Genomic DNA, 18107 nt, shown 5'->3' with positions numbered 1-18107 from the left:
GGTCGGGTCAATAACAAGTCGGGTTGAATTTGGGTCAGGTCAATAACAAGTCGGGTTGATTTAAGGTCGGGTTTGTAACAAGTTGGGTTAAATACGGGTCGGGTTAGGAACAAGTCGGTTGAATTCGGGTCAGGTTAATAACAAGTCGAGTTAAATTCGGGTTTTGACGAGTAAAAACGGGTTCGAATAAATTTCGGTTCAAGTCGGGTTCGGTGCAAATTAATAAAATTGGCCATAGTAAACCGGTAAATCGGTGAAAGTTGTAAACCGGTAAATTGGCCGTTTAAAAGCAAATAAGATGGTTCCACATACCCAATTGGACTCCCGGAGGGTATTAGACAATTAGCTAGGGACCATGGTAAAAATGTTGGCAATTTTTATTTTCGAGCAAAAAAAGTCAAAAAATTCCAAAATCGAAGGCTAATATGAACGCTTTTTGAGAAATTTTGGAGATTTCGGGGCCATGTGTCAAAAAGTCTTAAAATTATAGGGAATACATATCGGGGTCATATAATGCCATTTGGAACCTCATATGATCATTATTTGTTGTCATAAATGTTCGTGGTATGCTTGTGTTAATGAAATCGGTGCAAGTTATAAATCAGTAAATAGGGCGTTTAAAGGCAAATTGGAGGGTTCCACCCACCCAATTGGACTATCGATGGTATTAGAGACCATGATAAAAATTTCATAAATTTTTATTTCCAGGCGAAAAAAGTAAAAAAAATTCAAAAATTGAAGGCTTTATCCACGCTTTTTGAGAATTTTTGGAGTTTTTGGACCCCGGTGTCGAAAAGTCTTGTAATTATATGGAATACATCTCGTGGTAATATAATGCCGTTTGGAACCATAAATGATCATTATATGTTGTCATAAATGTTCGTGGTAGGCTTGAGTTAATGAAATCGGTGCAAGTTGTAAACCGGTAAAATGACCGTTTAAAGGCAAATTAGATTGTTACACCCACCCAATTGGACTCTCGGAGGGTATTAAGGACCATGGTAAACATTTCTGCAATTTTTATTTCCGGGCGAAAAAAGTCAAAAAAATTCCTATATTTCAGGCTAATATCCACGCTTTTTGAGAAATTTCGAATGTTTCGGGACCCGGTGTCGAAAAGCATTGAGATTTTATTGGATACATCTCGGGGTCATATAATGTTGTTTGGAACCATATATGATCATTATACGTTTTTTTATATGTTCGTGGTAGGCTTGAATTAATGAAATCGTAGCAAGTTGTAAATCGGTAAATTTTCCGTTTAAAGGCAACTTGGATGGTTTCACCCTCCCAATTGGATTCCCGGAGGGTATTAGGGACCATGGTAAACATTTCGGCAATTTTTATGTCCAGGTGAAAAAAGTCAAAAAATGGCAAAATTGAAGGTTAATATCTACACTTTTTGAGAAATTTTGGTGGTTTCAGGGTCCGGTGGAAAAAAGTTTTGAAATTATAGGGGATACATCTCGGGGTCATATAATGCCTTTTGGAACCATATATGTTCATTATTTGTTGTCATAAATGTTAGTGGTAGTGTAGACACCCAAATGTGTCTCCCCAAAACCAAACCCAATGATGATTACCTTTCACGTCATTTGATTATCGAACAAAGCGAAAGTGTGAAAAGTCTAGTGATGAGGATGTTTTTATTAAAATATATTTTCTTTCTGTTTTTGAAAACATATATTTTCTTACCTTATTTATGATAAACGTGCATTCCAGTTTAGTTTGGTCCATTATATGGGTCCAATAATAGTGTAGTTGGACGGGGCTCGAAAAGACCTTTCCAACGATATATTATAAGCTCAATTACGATGAATAATGAGGAAGTTACGGCCAAAATACTAAACTGAGTCCAAATCGGTTTTTACCTATGACCCAATGATCATGTGGAGGGTCCAAAGGTTTAATCCTATTCCTAAACTAATTAGGATTAATTAGAAGCTTATATAAGTTTCTAAAAGATCTTAATTATCCTTTTTGAAAAGATAAGATTAAAGAAATTGAGTTAAATAAAAACTTTCCTTTTTTAAAACTTTCCTTTTCTTAAATCCTAATTCTATTCAAATTTAAAGATGTTCAAAGACAGTCAGATTTTATTTTCGTGCCTCATAATATTTATCCAAATTTTATATGGTTGGATAGATCTTGACATTATCTTTCCAATGATATATTATAATATTAATTCCGAGCTATAACGAAAAAGATATGAATGAGATACAAAACTCTATCCAAAACTGACACCGTTCCACTATTTCAGCCATATCTTTTTATCTACAAAATATTTAATATGATTCTAATTGGGTTGGAAATTATACTTCAAGAGCTTTCCAACGACATATCATATGCCTTATTTGGACTTCTAGATAAAAAGATATGATAAAAACAAAATTCACAAAAACTGATGTCCATCGAGTTCTATTTCGATTCGAATTCGGATTCTCTTCTTATTCTTCGACCCTATTTTTTCTCTATAAATAGAGGTCATATCTCCCTTTTTCAATCATCAATTCTCATCAATTATAATCAATTCTTCTCACCAACTCTCATCAAGAATTTCTTGATTATCTCTCCCTCTTTTCTAAGCCTAGCTTTTACAAACACAATTCCTCATACATTAGCACTAGACATACCTAGCCAAGTTTGAAGTTGCCTTCGCCCTAGACGTGAAAAGTTTTAATTTCGGAGGGTTTGGTCCCAAATCTCTCTTTCGATTATTTAATTTAATTGTTTGATTTAATATTTTCCTTGAAGTTACTAACGCGTGTATTTTGTTATTAGAAAGAGGTACGAGGCATCCAAGTAAGTGCTTTAATTGCTTTATTGATATTATGATATAGAAATCATGCTTACGTTGTTATTATGATTCCTAGTATCATGTTAGAGCGTTTTGATCTTCCTAGTATCATGTTTAGGGTAACTTTAATATCAAATATGACAATTGTGATGCTTCCTATATTCTTTCCTAATATTCATGTTAGTATCATGTTAGGGCTAAAGCTTTGATTTTTATTGCTTAGTGACATGCTAGGGTTTGTTATTAATCTTGTTAGTATCATGCCTAGGATCTTGCTATTATAATTCTTTAACATGAACATGATTATTTTAATTATGATTATAATTGTTTTGATTATTATTATGTTGCTTGATGATTATATTTATTGTTATTGCTTGATCACGCCTTTTATGCATGTTTAAAGGGAATTTGTACTTGTAATCACGCTTAATAAGATAATTAATAATCTTATTTAGGGTTAACATGATTATAATTCAAGTGATCGCCAATAATAGTTTTGTTTGTGCATTAATATTAAACCAACATAGATTAAACAGGTTTAGGGTTAATCCTATTGATTGCATGTTAGTCAGAAAGCGCACATGAATACGATCAGAATAAAGTAGAGGCCTATTATTAGGGCAGGTTCAATCTCTTTTAGGTTGGATTTGTACCTTCATCCCCGAACTACCAGTCTTGGTTCCAGACCTGTTGGAGTTAATGATCTCCTGGATCGTTAAGGGGTTTTACCTTCAGATCACCTCGTGAACGGTTTACAAGTTCCTAAAACTTGTAAGCGATTCTTTTGATCTAGATTCCTTCCCTTTGGACGCCACCATGCTTTAGTGTATGATCACAGTGGGGTTCAAGCTAGGGATAATGCTTGAAATATTCCCTATAGGTAGGCTTGAGTTAATGAATTCGGTGCAATTAGTTGTAAACTGGTTAATTGGTCGTTTAAAGGCAAATTAGATGGTTCCACCACCCAATTGGACTCCTGAATTTTATCAGGGACCATAGTAAACATTTTAACAATTTTTATTTCCGTTCGAAAAAAGTCGAAAAATTCCAAAATTGAAGGCTAATATCCATGTTTTTTGAGAAATTTTGAAGGTTTCGGGGTCCGGTGTCGAAAAGAAATGAGATTTTAGGGGATACATCTCGGGGTCATATAATGTCGTTTGGAACCATAAATGATCATTATACGTTGTCATAAATGTTCGTGGTAGGCTTGGGTAAATGAAATCGGTGCAAGTTGTAAACCGGTAAATTGGCCGTTTAAAAGCAAATTGGATGGTTCCACAGACCCAATTGGATTCCCGGAGGGTATTAGGGACCATGGTAAACATTTCGGCAATTTTTATTTCCGGGCGAAAAAAGTAAAAAAATTCCAAAATTGAAGGCTAATATCCACGCTTTTTGAGAAATTTTGGAGGTTTCGGGGCTTGGTGTCAAAAAGGCTTGACATTTTAGGGGATACATCTCGGGGTCATATAATGTCGTTTGGAACCATATATGATCATTATATGTTTTCATATATATTCGTGGTAGGCTTGAATTAATGAAATCGGTGCAAGTTGTAAATCGGTAAATTGGTCGTTAAAGGAAAATTGGATGATTCCACCCACCCAATTGGACTCCTGGAGGGTATTAGAGACCATGGTAAACATTTCGGTAATTTTTATTTCCAGACCAAAAAAAAGTCAAAAAATTCCAAAAAAGTCAGAAATTTTGGAGGTTACAGGGTCCGGTGTCGAAAAGTTTTGAAATTTTAGGGGATATATATCGGGGTCATATAATGCCATTTAGAACCATATATGTTCATCATTTGTTGTCATAAATGTTCGTGGTAGCTTGGGTTAATGAAATCGGTGCAAGTTTTAAACTGGTAAATTCGTCGTTTAAAGGCAAATTGGATGGTTCCACCCACCCAATTGGACTCCCGGAGGGTATTAGGAACCATGGTAAACATTTCAGCAATTTTTATTTTCGGGCGAAAAAAAAGTCAAAAAAATCCAAAATTGAAGGCTAATATCCACGATTTTTGAGAATTTTTGAAGATTTCGGGGCCCGTTGTCGAAAAGCCTTGAGAGTTTAAGGAATACATCTCGGTGTCATTTAATGATATTTGGAACTATATATGATCATTATATGTTGTTACAAATGTTAGTGGTAGGCTTGAGTTCATGAAATCGATGAAGTTGTAAACCGGTAAATTGGTCGTTTAAAGGTAAATTGGATGGTTCCACCCACCCAATTGGACTTCCAGAGGGTATTAGGGACCATGGTAAACATTTCAGCAATTTTTATTTCCGTGTGAAAAAAAGTCAAAAAATTCAAAATTAAAGACTAATATCCACGCTTATTGAGAAATTTCGAATCTTTTTGGGCACGGTAAAGAAAAGCATTGAGATTTTAGGGGATAGATCTCGGGGTCATATAATTTTGTTTGGAACCATATATATGATCATTATACGTTTTCTTATATGTTCGTGGTAGGCTTGAATAATTAATGAACTCGGTGCAAGTTGTAAATCGGTAAATTTGCCGTTTAAAGGAAAATTGGATGGTTCCACCCACCCAATTGGACTCCCAGAGGGTATTAGGGACCATGGTAAACATTTCGGAAATTTTTATTTCTAGGTGAAAAAATGTCAGAAAATTCCACACTTTTTGAGAAATTTTTGAGGTTTCAGGGTCCGGTGTCGAAAAGTTTTGAAATTCTAAGGGATATATCTCGGGGTCATATAATGTCGTTTGGAACCATATATATATGATCATTATTTGTTGTCATTAACGTTCGTGATCGGCTTGAGTTAATGAAATCGGTGCAAGTTATAAACCAGTAAATTGGTCGTTCAAAGGAAAAATTGGATGGTTCCACCCACCTAATTGGACTCCCGGAGGGTATTAGGGACCATGGTAAACATTTCGGCAATTTTTATTTCTAGGCAAAAAAAATTCAAAACATTTCAAAATTGCAGACTAATATCCACGCTTTTTGAGAAATTTCGAATGTTTTGGGGCTCGGTGTCGAAAAGCATTAAGATTTTAGGGGATAGATCGATCTCGGGGTCATATAATGTCGTTTGGAACCATATATGATCATTATACGTTTTTTTATATGTTCGTGGTAGGTTTGAATTAATGAAATCGGTGCAAGTTGTAAATCGGTAAATTTGCTGTTTAAAGGCAAATTGAGTGGTTCCACCCACCCAATTGGAATCGAGAAGGGTATTAGGGACCATGGTAATGTTTTGGCAATTTTTATTTCCAGGTGAAAAAAAAAAGTCAAAAAATTCCAAAATTGAAGGCTAATATCCATATTTTTCGAGAAATTTTGGAGGTTTTAAGGCCCGGTGTCGAAAAGTTTTGAAATTCTAGGGGATATATCTCGGGGTCATATAATGCCATTTGGAACCATATATGATCATTATTTGTTTTCATAAATGTTAGTATTCGGCTTGAGTTAATGAAATCGGTGCAAGTTGTAAACCGGTAATACTCCGTAAATTGGTCGTTTAAAGGAAAATTTGATGGTTCCACCCACCCAATTGGACTCTCGGAGAGTATTAGGGACCATGGGAAGCATTTTGACAATTTTTATTTTCGGGCGAAAAAAGTCAAAAATTTCCAAAATTGAAGGCATATCCACGTTTTTTGAAAAATATAGGATATTTAGAGGCCCGGTGTCGAAAAGTTTTGAAATTTTAGGGGATACATCTCGGTGTCATATAATGTCGTTTGGAACCACATATGATTATTATATGTCGTGATAAATGTTCGTATTAAGTTTGAATTAATTAAATCGGTGCAAGTTATAAACCGGTAAATTGGTCGTTTAAAGGCAAATAGGATGGTTCCATCCACCCAATTGGACTTCCGGAGGGTATTAGGGACCATGGTAAACATTTCTGCAATTTTTATTTACGAGCGAAAAAAAGTCAAAAAATTCCAAAATTGAAGGCTAATATCCACGGTTTTTGAGAAATTTTGGAGGTTTCGGGACCAGATGTCGAAAAGTCTTGAAATTATATGAGATACATCTCGAGGTTATATAATGTCGTTTGGAACCATATATGATCATTATATGTTTTCATAAATGTTCGTGGTAGGCTTGAGTTAATGAAATCGGTGCAAATTATAAACCGATAATTTGGTCGTTCAAAGGCAAATTGGATGGTTCCATCTAGAGCTGTCAATTCGGGTAAACGGGTCGGGTTTGATTTGGGTTAGTGTGAGTCGGGTCATCTCGGATCAGATCAATACGGGTTAATGTCATAACATATGTGGGTCGGGTTCGGGTTGGATCATGTTTGAGTCGGGTCACGTCGGGTCATACATCTTATCAGGTTTGGGTGGGGTTTAGGTTGGGTTATTAAAAGGCCGGGTTACATTCGGGTCTTTATGGGTTTAAATGAGTTAGGGTCGTTCTCGGGTTCGAGTCGGGTTCGGTTCAAAGTCAATTATTTACGGGTTATAATCAGGTTGGGTCATTCTCCGGTTCAAGTCGGGTTCGATTCAAGTCAATAATTTGCGAGTTATAATCAAGTCGGGTCATTTCCAAGTTGGGTCATTCTCGGGTTCAAGTCGGGTTCGGTTCGAGTCGGGGTATTGTGAGTCGGGTCATCTCGGGTCGGGTCAACAATTCAAAGTGAAATATTAAAGGAATAGAGTTAGGATCGATTCAATTTCCGTTCCAATACCAACATGGGATAACGACCTATACATATTGATTTAATAACAAGTCGGGTTGAATGTGGGTCGGGTCAATAACAAGTCGGGTTGATTCTGGTCGGGTTTGTAACAGGTTGGGTTAAAATTCGAGTCGGATTTGTAGCAGGTCGGGTTAAATTCGGGTCGGGTTAGGAACAGGTCGGGTTAGGAACATGTCGAGTTGAATTTTGGATTTAACGGGTTAAAACGGGTTTAGGTCAATTTCGGTTCAGGTCAGGTTCGATTTAGGTCAATAATTTACAGGTTACATTCGGGTCGGGTCGTCTCTAGGTCAGTTAATGTTCGGGTTCGGGTCTCAATACTCGGGTCAACTCGGGTCTAGGGTTGGCTTCAAGTCAGGTTAGGTCGGGTTCGGGTCACCATATTTTCGGGTTCAGACGGGTTGGTTAATATGTCGGGTTAGGATCGGTATTTCGGGTCGGGTTAGCTTTTGACAGCTCTTCAGTTGATGATAAAATGAAAAATAACCTTCAAAATGAGAACAAATACTCATAAGTGTACGGTACACCTGAGTATATATAGCAACGTCTATGTAGTTACAATAACAAAAATAAATCCCCTTTACTTGGAAAATAATTAAAGTATACATTATATCGTGTTACAATATGGTCATTTACAATTTCAAGTCCCTTACATATGCGATTTTTTACAACAAAAAAAAAATAAAAAAAAAATAAATAAAAACTATGAAGAAACTATTGTAAAAGAGCCGCAATATAATAATTATTATTAATGGTATTCTAATACGTAGTAATAGTACAAATTAAATCTTAAGGAGTATTATAAAGAGCCGCGATCCTAGTTGATCGAGTACCACTTAGCTTTGAAGGATCAACATTTCTGCAGGTTCTTTTGCAATTAAGTTTGCTAAATTCAAGCTTATGTTGCTTAGTTTGTCATTATGCATGCTCATTTAGACCAAAAACGTTACAAATCATTAATACAAACGAATTGTTACAGGAAACAAATTATAAGCCACCAATTACTATACATTAGGATTTCCTTAAAAAAAATATCAACATACAAATGATTTCTTGCAGGAAGCAAATAAGCCACCAATAACTATACAACAGGTGATCAGGATTTCCCCTCTTGTGTAAGTGTCCTAACGTTTCTTTTACTTACCTTTAAAAAAATGCCTTGAATTACTATACAATGTAGTGAACAATTACCTACAAAAGAATGCACATCAATTCTGTACAAAACATCAGAAACAAACTTTTTTGGGGTAGACAACATGAGTGAGATAACCTAAACAAGATGGTGCTGTAGTAGCCACTCCTGAATTGCAGATCGCAGAGCACGATTAGGAGTAAGATTATGATTACTGAGTTTTAGATTAGTCATTGGTGAAGTATTACTACCACTCTCAAACCACCCTCTTACAGCATCTGCTTCATATGTAAATCCATCAGCAGCAAAATGTGGATCCCGCATTATATCCTACATGTTCAAGTTAAGCTCATTCAATGAAAGATATCTGACAAATGTGTCAAAGCGAGTTGGGAAAAATTTAAAGGGTAGACCATAGACTTATGCTGCATATATATCTTCAAGCTACGAAAAATACAAACCTGAAAAATGGGACAAATGAAATAGGATGGTATTTGGTCTCCACTGACAGGCTGCAGAGGACTAGAAAAGCTCTCAGTTGAAGTTATCACTGGGTTAAGCACTCTCCAAATCTCCGAACCAAGGTTTGGATGGTCTTTTGCTTTTATGTCACAACTTTTCAAAGCCATATGAGCAAGTTGTTGAGCTCGTACAACCGGCCAGTCACCAGCAGCAGGATCTAATATGCTATGGAGATAATCATTCTCCAGAGCATGTTGAACCTCTTTCACTATATTCAGGGCAGGTCTTCCAGTTAATAAGCGCAGCAATATAATTCCGAAAGAATATACATCAGATTTAAGGGAAAGAAGTCCATCATCTAGAGAGTCAAGGTCTATGTAAGAAGAAGTTCCCATTAATTCATCTATTGTGAGAGTCTGCTTGTTGTTAGGGATAATATGGCAGAAACTGAACCCACTGAGCTTGCAGCTGAAATTGGCGTCCAGAAGTATATTTTTTGGCTTTAAATCACTGTGTATAATGCTGCAAGGTTGGATAGAATGCAGGAAGTTAAGGGCTGAGCACAATTCAATGACTATCTGAATTCTTGTTTGCCATGGTAACGGGGGAGTGTTGTCTTTGCAATTCAGTCGGTCTTCAAGATTTCCATTGGGAAGATACTGATAGATGAGAGCCAAGGAGTCATGGCATGGACCAATGAGACTCACCAGGTTTGGGTGGCGCAACTTGCTTAATACATCAACCTACAAGCAAAGTTCAAATTATGCACACGAGGTATGGAACAGTTCAAAAGTGATTGCTAATATTACTATGCTTATAATCTATTCACTACATACATGCAAATATGCAATAATAGTTTCATACAACGTAGTTTCTCCAAAAATTCTTCTATAATCCAAACTCTCCAAAAACAATATGATTTTACAGTTAATGATCATCAGAACAAAATTTCTCTTGTTTAAAATGCAAGATTACAAATAAAGTGTAGTTAAATTTCTCACCTCATGTTTGAACTCTGCATTACCCTGCAAGCTATCAGGTTTAAGTACCTTTATCGCGACTTCAGTGTTATGCAGGCAACCTTTGTATAGAATGCCATTGTCTCCTTCATGAATTATCAATGATGGATCAAAGAACATAGTAGCTTCTCTGATATCTAACTGGGAGAACTCACAGGAAAACATAGGAACATTTGAACTAGATGGTTCCTGGGAAACTTGTTCCTCCAACACTTGAACTACTTCAGCAGAATCATCATCCGCAGATAGGTATACATCAAGAGTATCATCAAAATCCATTATCACTTTATCACATTGCTTCTTGTTCTTCTGCAAATATTCCGTGAAGAGCATTTTCTCTTCTTCCTCATCCTCATCCTCAATTTCAATTGATAAGAACTCACCAGCTGCTGCTGCTTGGTAAAGCACCTTTAAACCTTTATGTACCTTGAGCTGTAGATCGTTTATTTTCCCCTTCATCTTATTTAGCTTTTCATCAGAAGCTTTCAACTGCATACATGTAAGTCGATAATTAAAAATAAAAATCTTCAATGCAGTGAAAGAAAGAAAAAAAGAGGGAAAGAAAAAATTCCACTTAGTCTTCACCAAACTGCTTTACAAACAAAGTAAGCTGTTTGATTGACATATTATGTGAATGTGATAGGGTCATTTTCATGCTCAATGCCTCTAAAAAAGGGAATTTCTTCAAGGATGACACACACAAATTCAGACAAATCATAATGACATAATCTTGGCTTTTGTTAGTGTCTCTGACTGTATAAAATGCTAGCTTTGAGAGAATCTATTGAGTTTTCAATTTTGATCTCCCCATGATAAACTAAAACAAAACAAAACTTATAGAATCTCTGGTATTCAAACCAACAAAATAGTTATTCATTGTTTCAATGGAATAGAATATATTTGAAACTTACACTGTGAATTGCCTTCATGGCCTCGCTCTCAGCTTTCTGCCGTCCCTCCGAATCTTCACAAGCTTCTTCTTGTCTAACTTTTTCAGCTTGTGCTAAGGGTTGCTGAAGTTGATCATATGAATCATTGTCTATGATATTTTGCTGCTGAAAAGCAAAGATTCAGTTGGTTTAATAGAATTTCAAGTAGAAATGAATACTTAATACTTGAGTTAATTTAGGATTATTGTTGAAAAATCCTTAAGAAAAATCAACTTTTAACTTCCCGCACAAAATATTTGAATCCTATATCCCTTTACCCACCAAAATTTTAAGTCCTCAGCCGTTGATGACTATCTTTAGTAATAGGAACAGGGGCTGAATGCCTACCAGTACAGTAGCAGGTGACGAATCATGATGCATGTTTTGAGACAACGGTGATGATTCAGCTGATGGTAAATCGATAGATTGTTCTAAATAACTCAGTCTGTTCAACTGATTTTCTACCAGATGCTGATTCAGTTGCCTCATGGCTTCCCTGTATCGACGTGTTGAAATCAGTATCTTGCAATCACTAATATTGATCTCATTAAGAAGAGGAAAAGGCATGTTGTTGCTCTAAACTTTGTTAATCATGTCACATATATCCCTAATTCTGACAGGTTCAAATAATGTGACAACTGATTCCAGTTCGAGAGAATACAATGTTAGGCTTATTTTTTATGTACACAAACAAACTATTCTAAACCTTTCTGCAAAATTCTCAATACTCACCTTGTACAGTAATTATGACACCATACCAACAAAACAATTGAAAAGATTTAAAGCCAGTACACACAAAATCATCAATTTCAAGTAACACTGAATCTGTAAGACTATGAACACATTGTAAAATTATTTTCCAAGTAGTAAAATATACCTCGTATATATTAGACGACTTTTGTATACAAACCAGATGTGACAGAAATCAGGAGCCTTATTAAGGACTTCATTAGACTTTTCTGAGGTGGGTTTTGGTTTTATCCTGCAATATCAGGGCAACAAAACAGGACATTTTAGTCAATAGATTGAGTTGCATGTGTGCCAAAACATATTAAACATAAAATTTGCCTTTTCTCAAAATAATGCCTCGTATTTGGCCAATAATATCATAAGTTGTTACTTGTTACTCCATTCCTTTAAAAGTAAGTAGACATCAAAACAGAGTACAAAATGTGAAAGTGCTTAGCAAAATTTGTGTCAGAACCTCAAAAATCTGCTGTTGGCTCCTGCACCCATAACCAGTTTTTGTATCCCTAACTGAGATATGAGTTCCAAAATCCCATCAGTTACAGACTCCTTCTCGATAATTATTTTTTCAGCCGGAACCTGCCAAAAGGATTACAGAAATTTCATACTTGTATTATTTCACTCATTCTTTATTATAGTGTTATGTATCTACGAGACTATGACTATTCAACTTCTACCTGGTGCTGTTATGATCCGAGAGATAAACTTGGGTATAAAAAGATCATACCTGCTTAAGGGCAAACATATTAAGAGAATCATCTAACATTTCTTCGACCTTTAGTCTTTCCAACTCTTGATTGACCTCCACTCCTCTGACTGTCTTTAAAGGAGATCGAAAACCATATCCTACATTCAAATTGTATCATCAAGAAAAATGAAAATCCAAGCAAATAATTGAAAAAAAGAAACATCAAATCGAAAAGTTGGAAGTTACAAATGAATGATTTTATAATTACTTGTTTGTTGGCGAGTCTTTTGGGTAGGCACATGAACATGAACAGCACAAATGGTCTCCCCATTCCAAAACTTTAAAGCCCAGTTTAGAACTGATTTTCTATCATCACCCTCTTCTTTCCCAACTGCCACATATAGCTTGTTATGATCATCCATAATTAGAAGACAAGAAATTAATAAAATTCAACTGAAATAAACTTAATAGAAGAGCAATTAAGCTGTCAAAGTCATAGAATTTAATTAGTGTATTAAAATATTAATCGAGATTATTACAACTAATACTATTACTACTTCAACAAAAACTGGACTACTTTGATCCAGTCTATATGCATTTCTTGGATAGTGACTCCGTTGACAGAATCAGTCATCAAATCTCATGTAAAAATGACAAATGTAATTTATATTACAGAGATATGATGCATATAGACTGGACCATATGGACTAACTCCCTAACCAGCCGCCACCATTGCCGGACCCACTTTCACCACACCCTACAACACAATAACCAGCTGCATACTCTACTTCATATGTGAACCGGTGAAATTAATACTATATGGATCCGCCACCAATAAGTACGGTAAGCAGTAAAATTCTTGATTTCTAACAACTGAAATTTAATTTTATGGAACAAAATTGGCTTTTACAAACTAAATTTGATTATATTAATTTATGAGCTCTTAGATTCTTCCATATACCCAATCCAAGTTCAGGGAGATTCTTATTATGAGCAAACTGAAATAATTTATTAACAAAGTTGAACAAGTCATCATACACATGATTGCTACACCCTGCAAGCAAAAGATATGCCTTTGATTGCTACACAATATAATGATAAAAAAACATCTCTACTTAAGAACCCTCAAATCACATCCATGCTGTACATAATTCAAACAATGCCTGATTTTAGTAAAGGAGAATTGGCAAGCTAAAGTAGGTCAGATGAATAACTGTTGGTGCTGCTGAAGCCAATCCTGAATTGCAGATCGTAGAGCTCGGTTAGGAATAAGTTTTTGGTCATCAAGTTTAAGATTAGTCATTGGTGAAGTATCATGACCACCATCAAACTACCGTCTAACAGCATCTGCTTCGTATGTAGATCCATCAGCAGCCATATGTGGATCCCACATTATTTCCTACATTCAAGTAGCTAATTCAGATAAAGTCATAGGATATCTACAAGTAAAATAAAGTTCATAGAAAAACAAAAAGAAGATTAAAAAACATGAACTCATGATACAAGGTTTGATCCAAGGTAAACGAACCTGAGAAATGGGGCAAATGAAATAAGAGGGTACTTTGTCACCAGGAGGGTTAGATGAGCTTTTACATGGCATCATCATTTCTTTCAGAACACTCCATGTCTCTTAATCAAGGTCTGGTCGGCATTTTGCTTTGACATGACAGCACTTCCAAGCCATGTAAGCCAGGTGATTTGCTTGTGTGATCGGCCAGTCACCAGCAGACGAATCCAAGATGCTATAGAGACGACCATTCTCTAGAGTATGCTGAACCTCCTCCACTATCCTCAAGGCAGGTCTTCCAGTTAATAAGCGCAACAATATAATTCCAAAAGAATATACATCAGATTTAGGAGAAAGATGTTCTCCTTGAAAATCAGGGTCTGTGTAAGAATCGCTCTGCTCATCAGTTGTAAGAGTCTGCCTATTGTTTGGGATGATATGGCCAAATACACTGAGCTTACATCTAAAATTGGCATCAAGAAGTATATTATTTGGGTTTACATTACCGAGTATAATGCTGCAAGGTTGGATGGAATGGAGGAAGTTAAGCACTGAGCATATCTCAGTTGCTATACTGATTCTTGTTTGCCATGGTAAGGGGGGAGTATTTCCCTTGCAACTAAGTCGGTCTTCAAGACTTCCTTGGGAAGATGCTCATAGATGAGAGCCAAGGGATCTAGGCAGGCACCAATGAGTTTCACCACGTTTGGATGATGTAGCTTGCTTAAAAAATCAACCTACTTAGTACAATTGATGCAAGCAGAAGCAAGTTACAATTAAAATAATAAATTTTTTAAAATTTACATTGCATCAAACATTAAATTAATTTTGTATGACTGAAATAGTCAGGAACAAATAAACAACAAGAAATGGAGCAACCATAGGCCCATACTATCTACATTATGGAAATTATACACCTACTCTCTTTAAAAGAAATAAAAGGGTATGTTCTTAAGTCCATAAGATGAAGTATGACAGATATAGACATATAACTCTTGATGAATATTGTTACCTCTTGTTTAAACTCTGTAATATACTGCAACCTATAAGGTATAGGTGTCTGTGTTGCCAATTCACAGTCATGTAGGAAGCCTTTGTACACATTACCATTATATCCTTTCCAAATTCTCAATGATGGATCAAAGAACTTAGTAGCTTCCACAAGATCTAATTGTGAGAACTCACCGGAAATTGCAGGAATATTTGATCTTGATGCTTTCTGGGAATCATCAGACTCCATATTCACTTCATCAAATTGATTCTTGTACTTCTGCAACTCCATTTTCACATCATCTCGTTGTTTCCTGTACTTCTGCAACTCCTCTTCCAATTCCCTACATTTATGTTGCTGAAATTAGTATTTGCATTCAATATTATTTTCTCACAAATTGCATTTTCTTTCATTAGAAGATATCCTATTATTCAGGGGTAAAGGTACATGGTTGCTACCGCACTACCGCAGACTGCCAGTCTTATCTGGTATCTAGCCATGCATCTTCAACCAAATAATTCGTAAGGATACTAATCTACCAGCCTAAGCAACACTTATGTTCCAAATCACTTCAAAAGCTTTACATTGAACACACAATGAACAAGCATGTTTCTATCATACTCCCCCGATCCATAATTGATAGTCAAGTATGCTATTTTAAGATGTTCAGACTTCAAAGTACAAAATAAAGGCATCTCCTAATATAGCAACAGTTTAGGTGATATGGAAATTAAACAGCTATTAACAACGGAAATTTTCTTTGTACCATATATATACCTCATACAGATCAGAAGACCATTGCTTACAAAGAAGATATGACAGAAACCAGGAGCACGTAATTAGACTTTCTTGAGGGAAGGCTTGCACTTCTCTTGCAATATTAAGGCAACAAAAAAATACATTTTAGTCTATAGGTTGAATCATTGAATTGTAATTGTGTCAAAACATGTAGTTCTTGTCACAGCATAGTGAATATAACGTGGTCACTATTATCATTAGTTGTTACAATAAAATCAAGACCGTAACATAGAAAGCATAACAGAAAAAAAAAAAAAAAAAAAAAAAAAAAAACGGAAAAGCAAAGCAAAATCTGTATCTACACCTCAAATAGATGTTGTTCGCTCCTGCACCCATCACCAATTTCCGTATCCCTAGCTTAGATATGAGTTCCAAAATTCCATCAGTTACTGATTCCTTCTTGAAAATTATATTTTCAAACAGAACCTGCCCAAAAGGACCACAAAAATGATAGATTGAGATATGAATGAAGAGAAGGGGGTGAGACTGTGGAAGAGAGCCCATAAATGCAATTGCTTAAGGTGGATGGAAAGAGCCACACACATAACATATCAACATTGAAACCTTTGATTTTTAAACAAGACTCACATATACACCAAAGAAAGAGATTCTTTGGCCAAGCTTTAGACAATAACTTCTGTTGTTTCCTTGAAACTGTTTATACAGAAATTCCAAGGTTGTTTGGACATATCCACACGAGCACTTTCAAAATCAAAAACAGTTTTCGTTTGGCTCATTCCTTATTCTAAAGTTTTGAATCTTGAGAGTATAATAATTCAACTTCTACTTTGTGCTATCTTAAAGGATTATGAATTTATATGAGATATAAATTGTGCCTTAAGAAAAGGGGATAATGAGATCATACATCATTTCTGGCACACCTCTTAATACAATTATCTAACATTTTGTCCACCTTTCTTTCCTGTTCTTTGAGTGCTCCATCTCTGACAGCCCATGAAGGTGCTCGAAAACCATCTGCAATAATTTAAATTAGGGTGATTAGCATGATTCAAATTCTTTTTTTCTTTTTTTTTTTTTTTTTGAAAAATTTGATCATTTAGAAATAAAAAATCTAAGCAAAAACAAAAGCAAAAGTAAAATTGGAATGTAGGAATATACAAACTAATGATTCTGCAAACAGCAAACAGCAAACCTAAGATATCAACCACCACGAAAAGGGTAATCGCAATTACTTATTGGTTGATGGATATTTTGGACAGGCACATGAACATGAATTACACAGATCTCCCCTCTTGTAAACATTATTGCCCAATAGGATTGATGTTGCTTCTTCAATCTCGTTTCCAACTGCTACATATAATTTGTTTTCACCCGTATAATTTGTTAATCTGGTGGTATTTATGTAAATATATTAAAAAGCGGGGTCATTTATTCAGTACTTTTGGTGAGCTGTCCAAATACTAGTTGCAACTTGCATTTAATGTTTTGTGGGGAAATTACACATGTACCCCTCAACTAGTACATGAAAAAACGCATGTAGACGATTATAAACAAAACAAATTTTGTTTACTTGGGAGATTAACTAGGCACAACTCGTTAAACATATGCATTTGCATGTCAAGTTTGACAGAGTCAATAATTATCATGAAACATAGTGAACAAATTAAACATTAACAATAACACTAATAAGTTCATGTAAGAGATCGATGCTCCCTCTTTACGTTTTTAAATAAAGGTTACACTTTAACTAGCACTTAGATTAAGGGTCTGTTCACATTTACTAAATTGAGTTGAACTGAACTAAACTGATTAGAGCTAAACTGAATTGAACTGATTGGAGCTGAACTGAACTGATTGGAGCTGAACTTAACTGAACTAAGCTGAAATGAATATTTTATGAGAGAGGAAAATTAGGAGTTGAACTGAATTAAGCTGAACTGAACTGAACTGAATTGAACTGATTGGAGCTGAACAGAACTGAACTGAACTGAAATTAAGTAAATGTGAACATGCCCTAAGTTGTACTGTGAAGTTAATAATTTATAGAAATATATGAAGGGGAAAAAAAAGTTATGAGGGTGAGTGGAAAGAGAGATATACAGATTACTAGTATTAAAAGGTAGAATTTTGCCCAAAAAAATATATAGAAGTGTAACCCTAAAAAATTAGTATGTAATTGACTAATTGTAACACTTCAAAAAAAACAGATAGAGTTATAAGTTAAGATAACTTTGGAAAAGGATAAGTTTTGGTAATATGTTAATAAGGATTACCAAGTTCAATTTACACTAAAGAAGTGCTAATAACAATAAAAAAAATAAAAAATAAAAATAAAAACTAAAAAATAATAATTATTATATTAATGAAATCATGGTGAAT

At 35.2% G+C, this 18107-nt stretch overlaps 2 protein-coding genes across 5 annotated transcripts; both read right to left on the bottom strand.

The window, feature by feature from the left end:
- Positions 1–8425: 8425 nt before the first annotated feature.
- LOC110681828 (U-box domain-containing protein 33-like) lies at positions 8426–14284 on the bottom strand. Of its 3 annotated transcripts, none has more exons than XM_021857958.1 (11): positions 14000–14284; positions 13686–13870; positions 12740–12862; positions 12511–12629; positions 12241–12362; positions 11914–12018; positions 11385–11532; positions 11019–11162; positions 10090–10596; positions 9088–9831; positions 8426–8956 (listed from the first exon to the last, which is right to left on the bottom strand). In XM_021857958.1, the coding sequence occupies exons 2-11, from the start codon at positions 13753–13755 to the stop codon at positions 8765–8767; spliced, it is 2274 nt and encodes a 757-aa protein (XP_021713650.1). In that variant the 5' UTR covers positions 13756–13870; positions 14000–14284; the 3' UTR covers positions 8426–8764. The 3 variants fall into 3 exon arrangements, with proteins under 3 accessions (XP_021713650.1, XP_021713652.1, XP_021713651.1); XM_021857960.1 differs by having other exon boundaries at positions 10138–10596; XM_021857959.1 differs by having other exon boundaries at positions 11019–11159.
- LOC110681829 (U-box domain-containing protein 33-like) lies at positions 13999–17101 on the bottom strand. Of its 2 annotated transcripts, none has more exons than XM_021857961.1 (5): positions 16961–17101; positions 16633–16742; positions 16072–16193; positions 14991–15312; positions 13999–14715 (listed from the first exon to the last, which is right to left on the bottom strand). In XM_021857961.1, exons 1-5 carry the CDS (start codon positions 17028–17030, stop codon positions 14548–14550), a joined length of 792 nt encoding a protein of 263 aa, XP_021713653.1. In that variant the 5' UTR covers positions 17031–17101; the 3' UTR covers positions 13999–14547. The 2 variants fall into 2 exon arrangements, with proteins under 2 accessions (XP_021713653.1, XP_021713654.1); XM_021857962.1 differs by having other exon boundaries at positions 14589–14715; positions 15164–15312.
- Between the last annotated feature and the right edge of the window lie 1006 nt (positions 17102–18107).

This window comes from Chenopodium quinoa, unplaced genomic scaffold (assembly GCF_001683475.1).
Source record: "Chenopodium quinoa cultivar QQ74 unplaced genomic scaffold, ASM168347v1, whole genome shotgun sequence".
Classification (NCBI taxonomy): Eukaryota; Viridiplantae; Streptophyta; class Magnoliopsida; order Caryophyllales; family Amaranthaceae; genus Chenopodium; species Chenopodium quinoa.
This window is presented reverse-complemented; position numbering and strand designations above follow the sequence as displayed.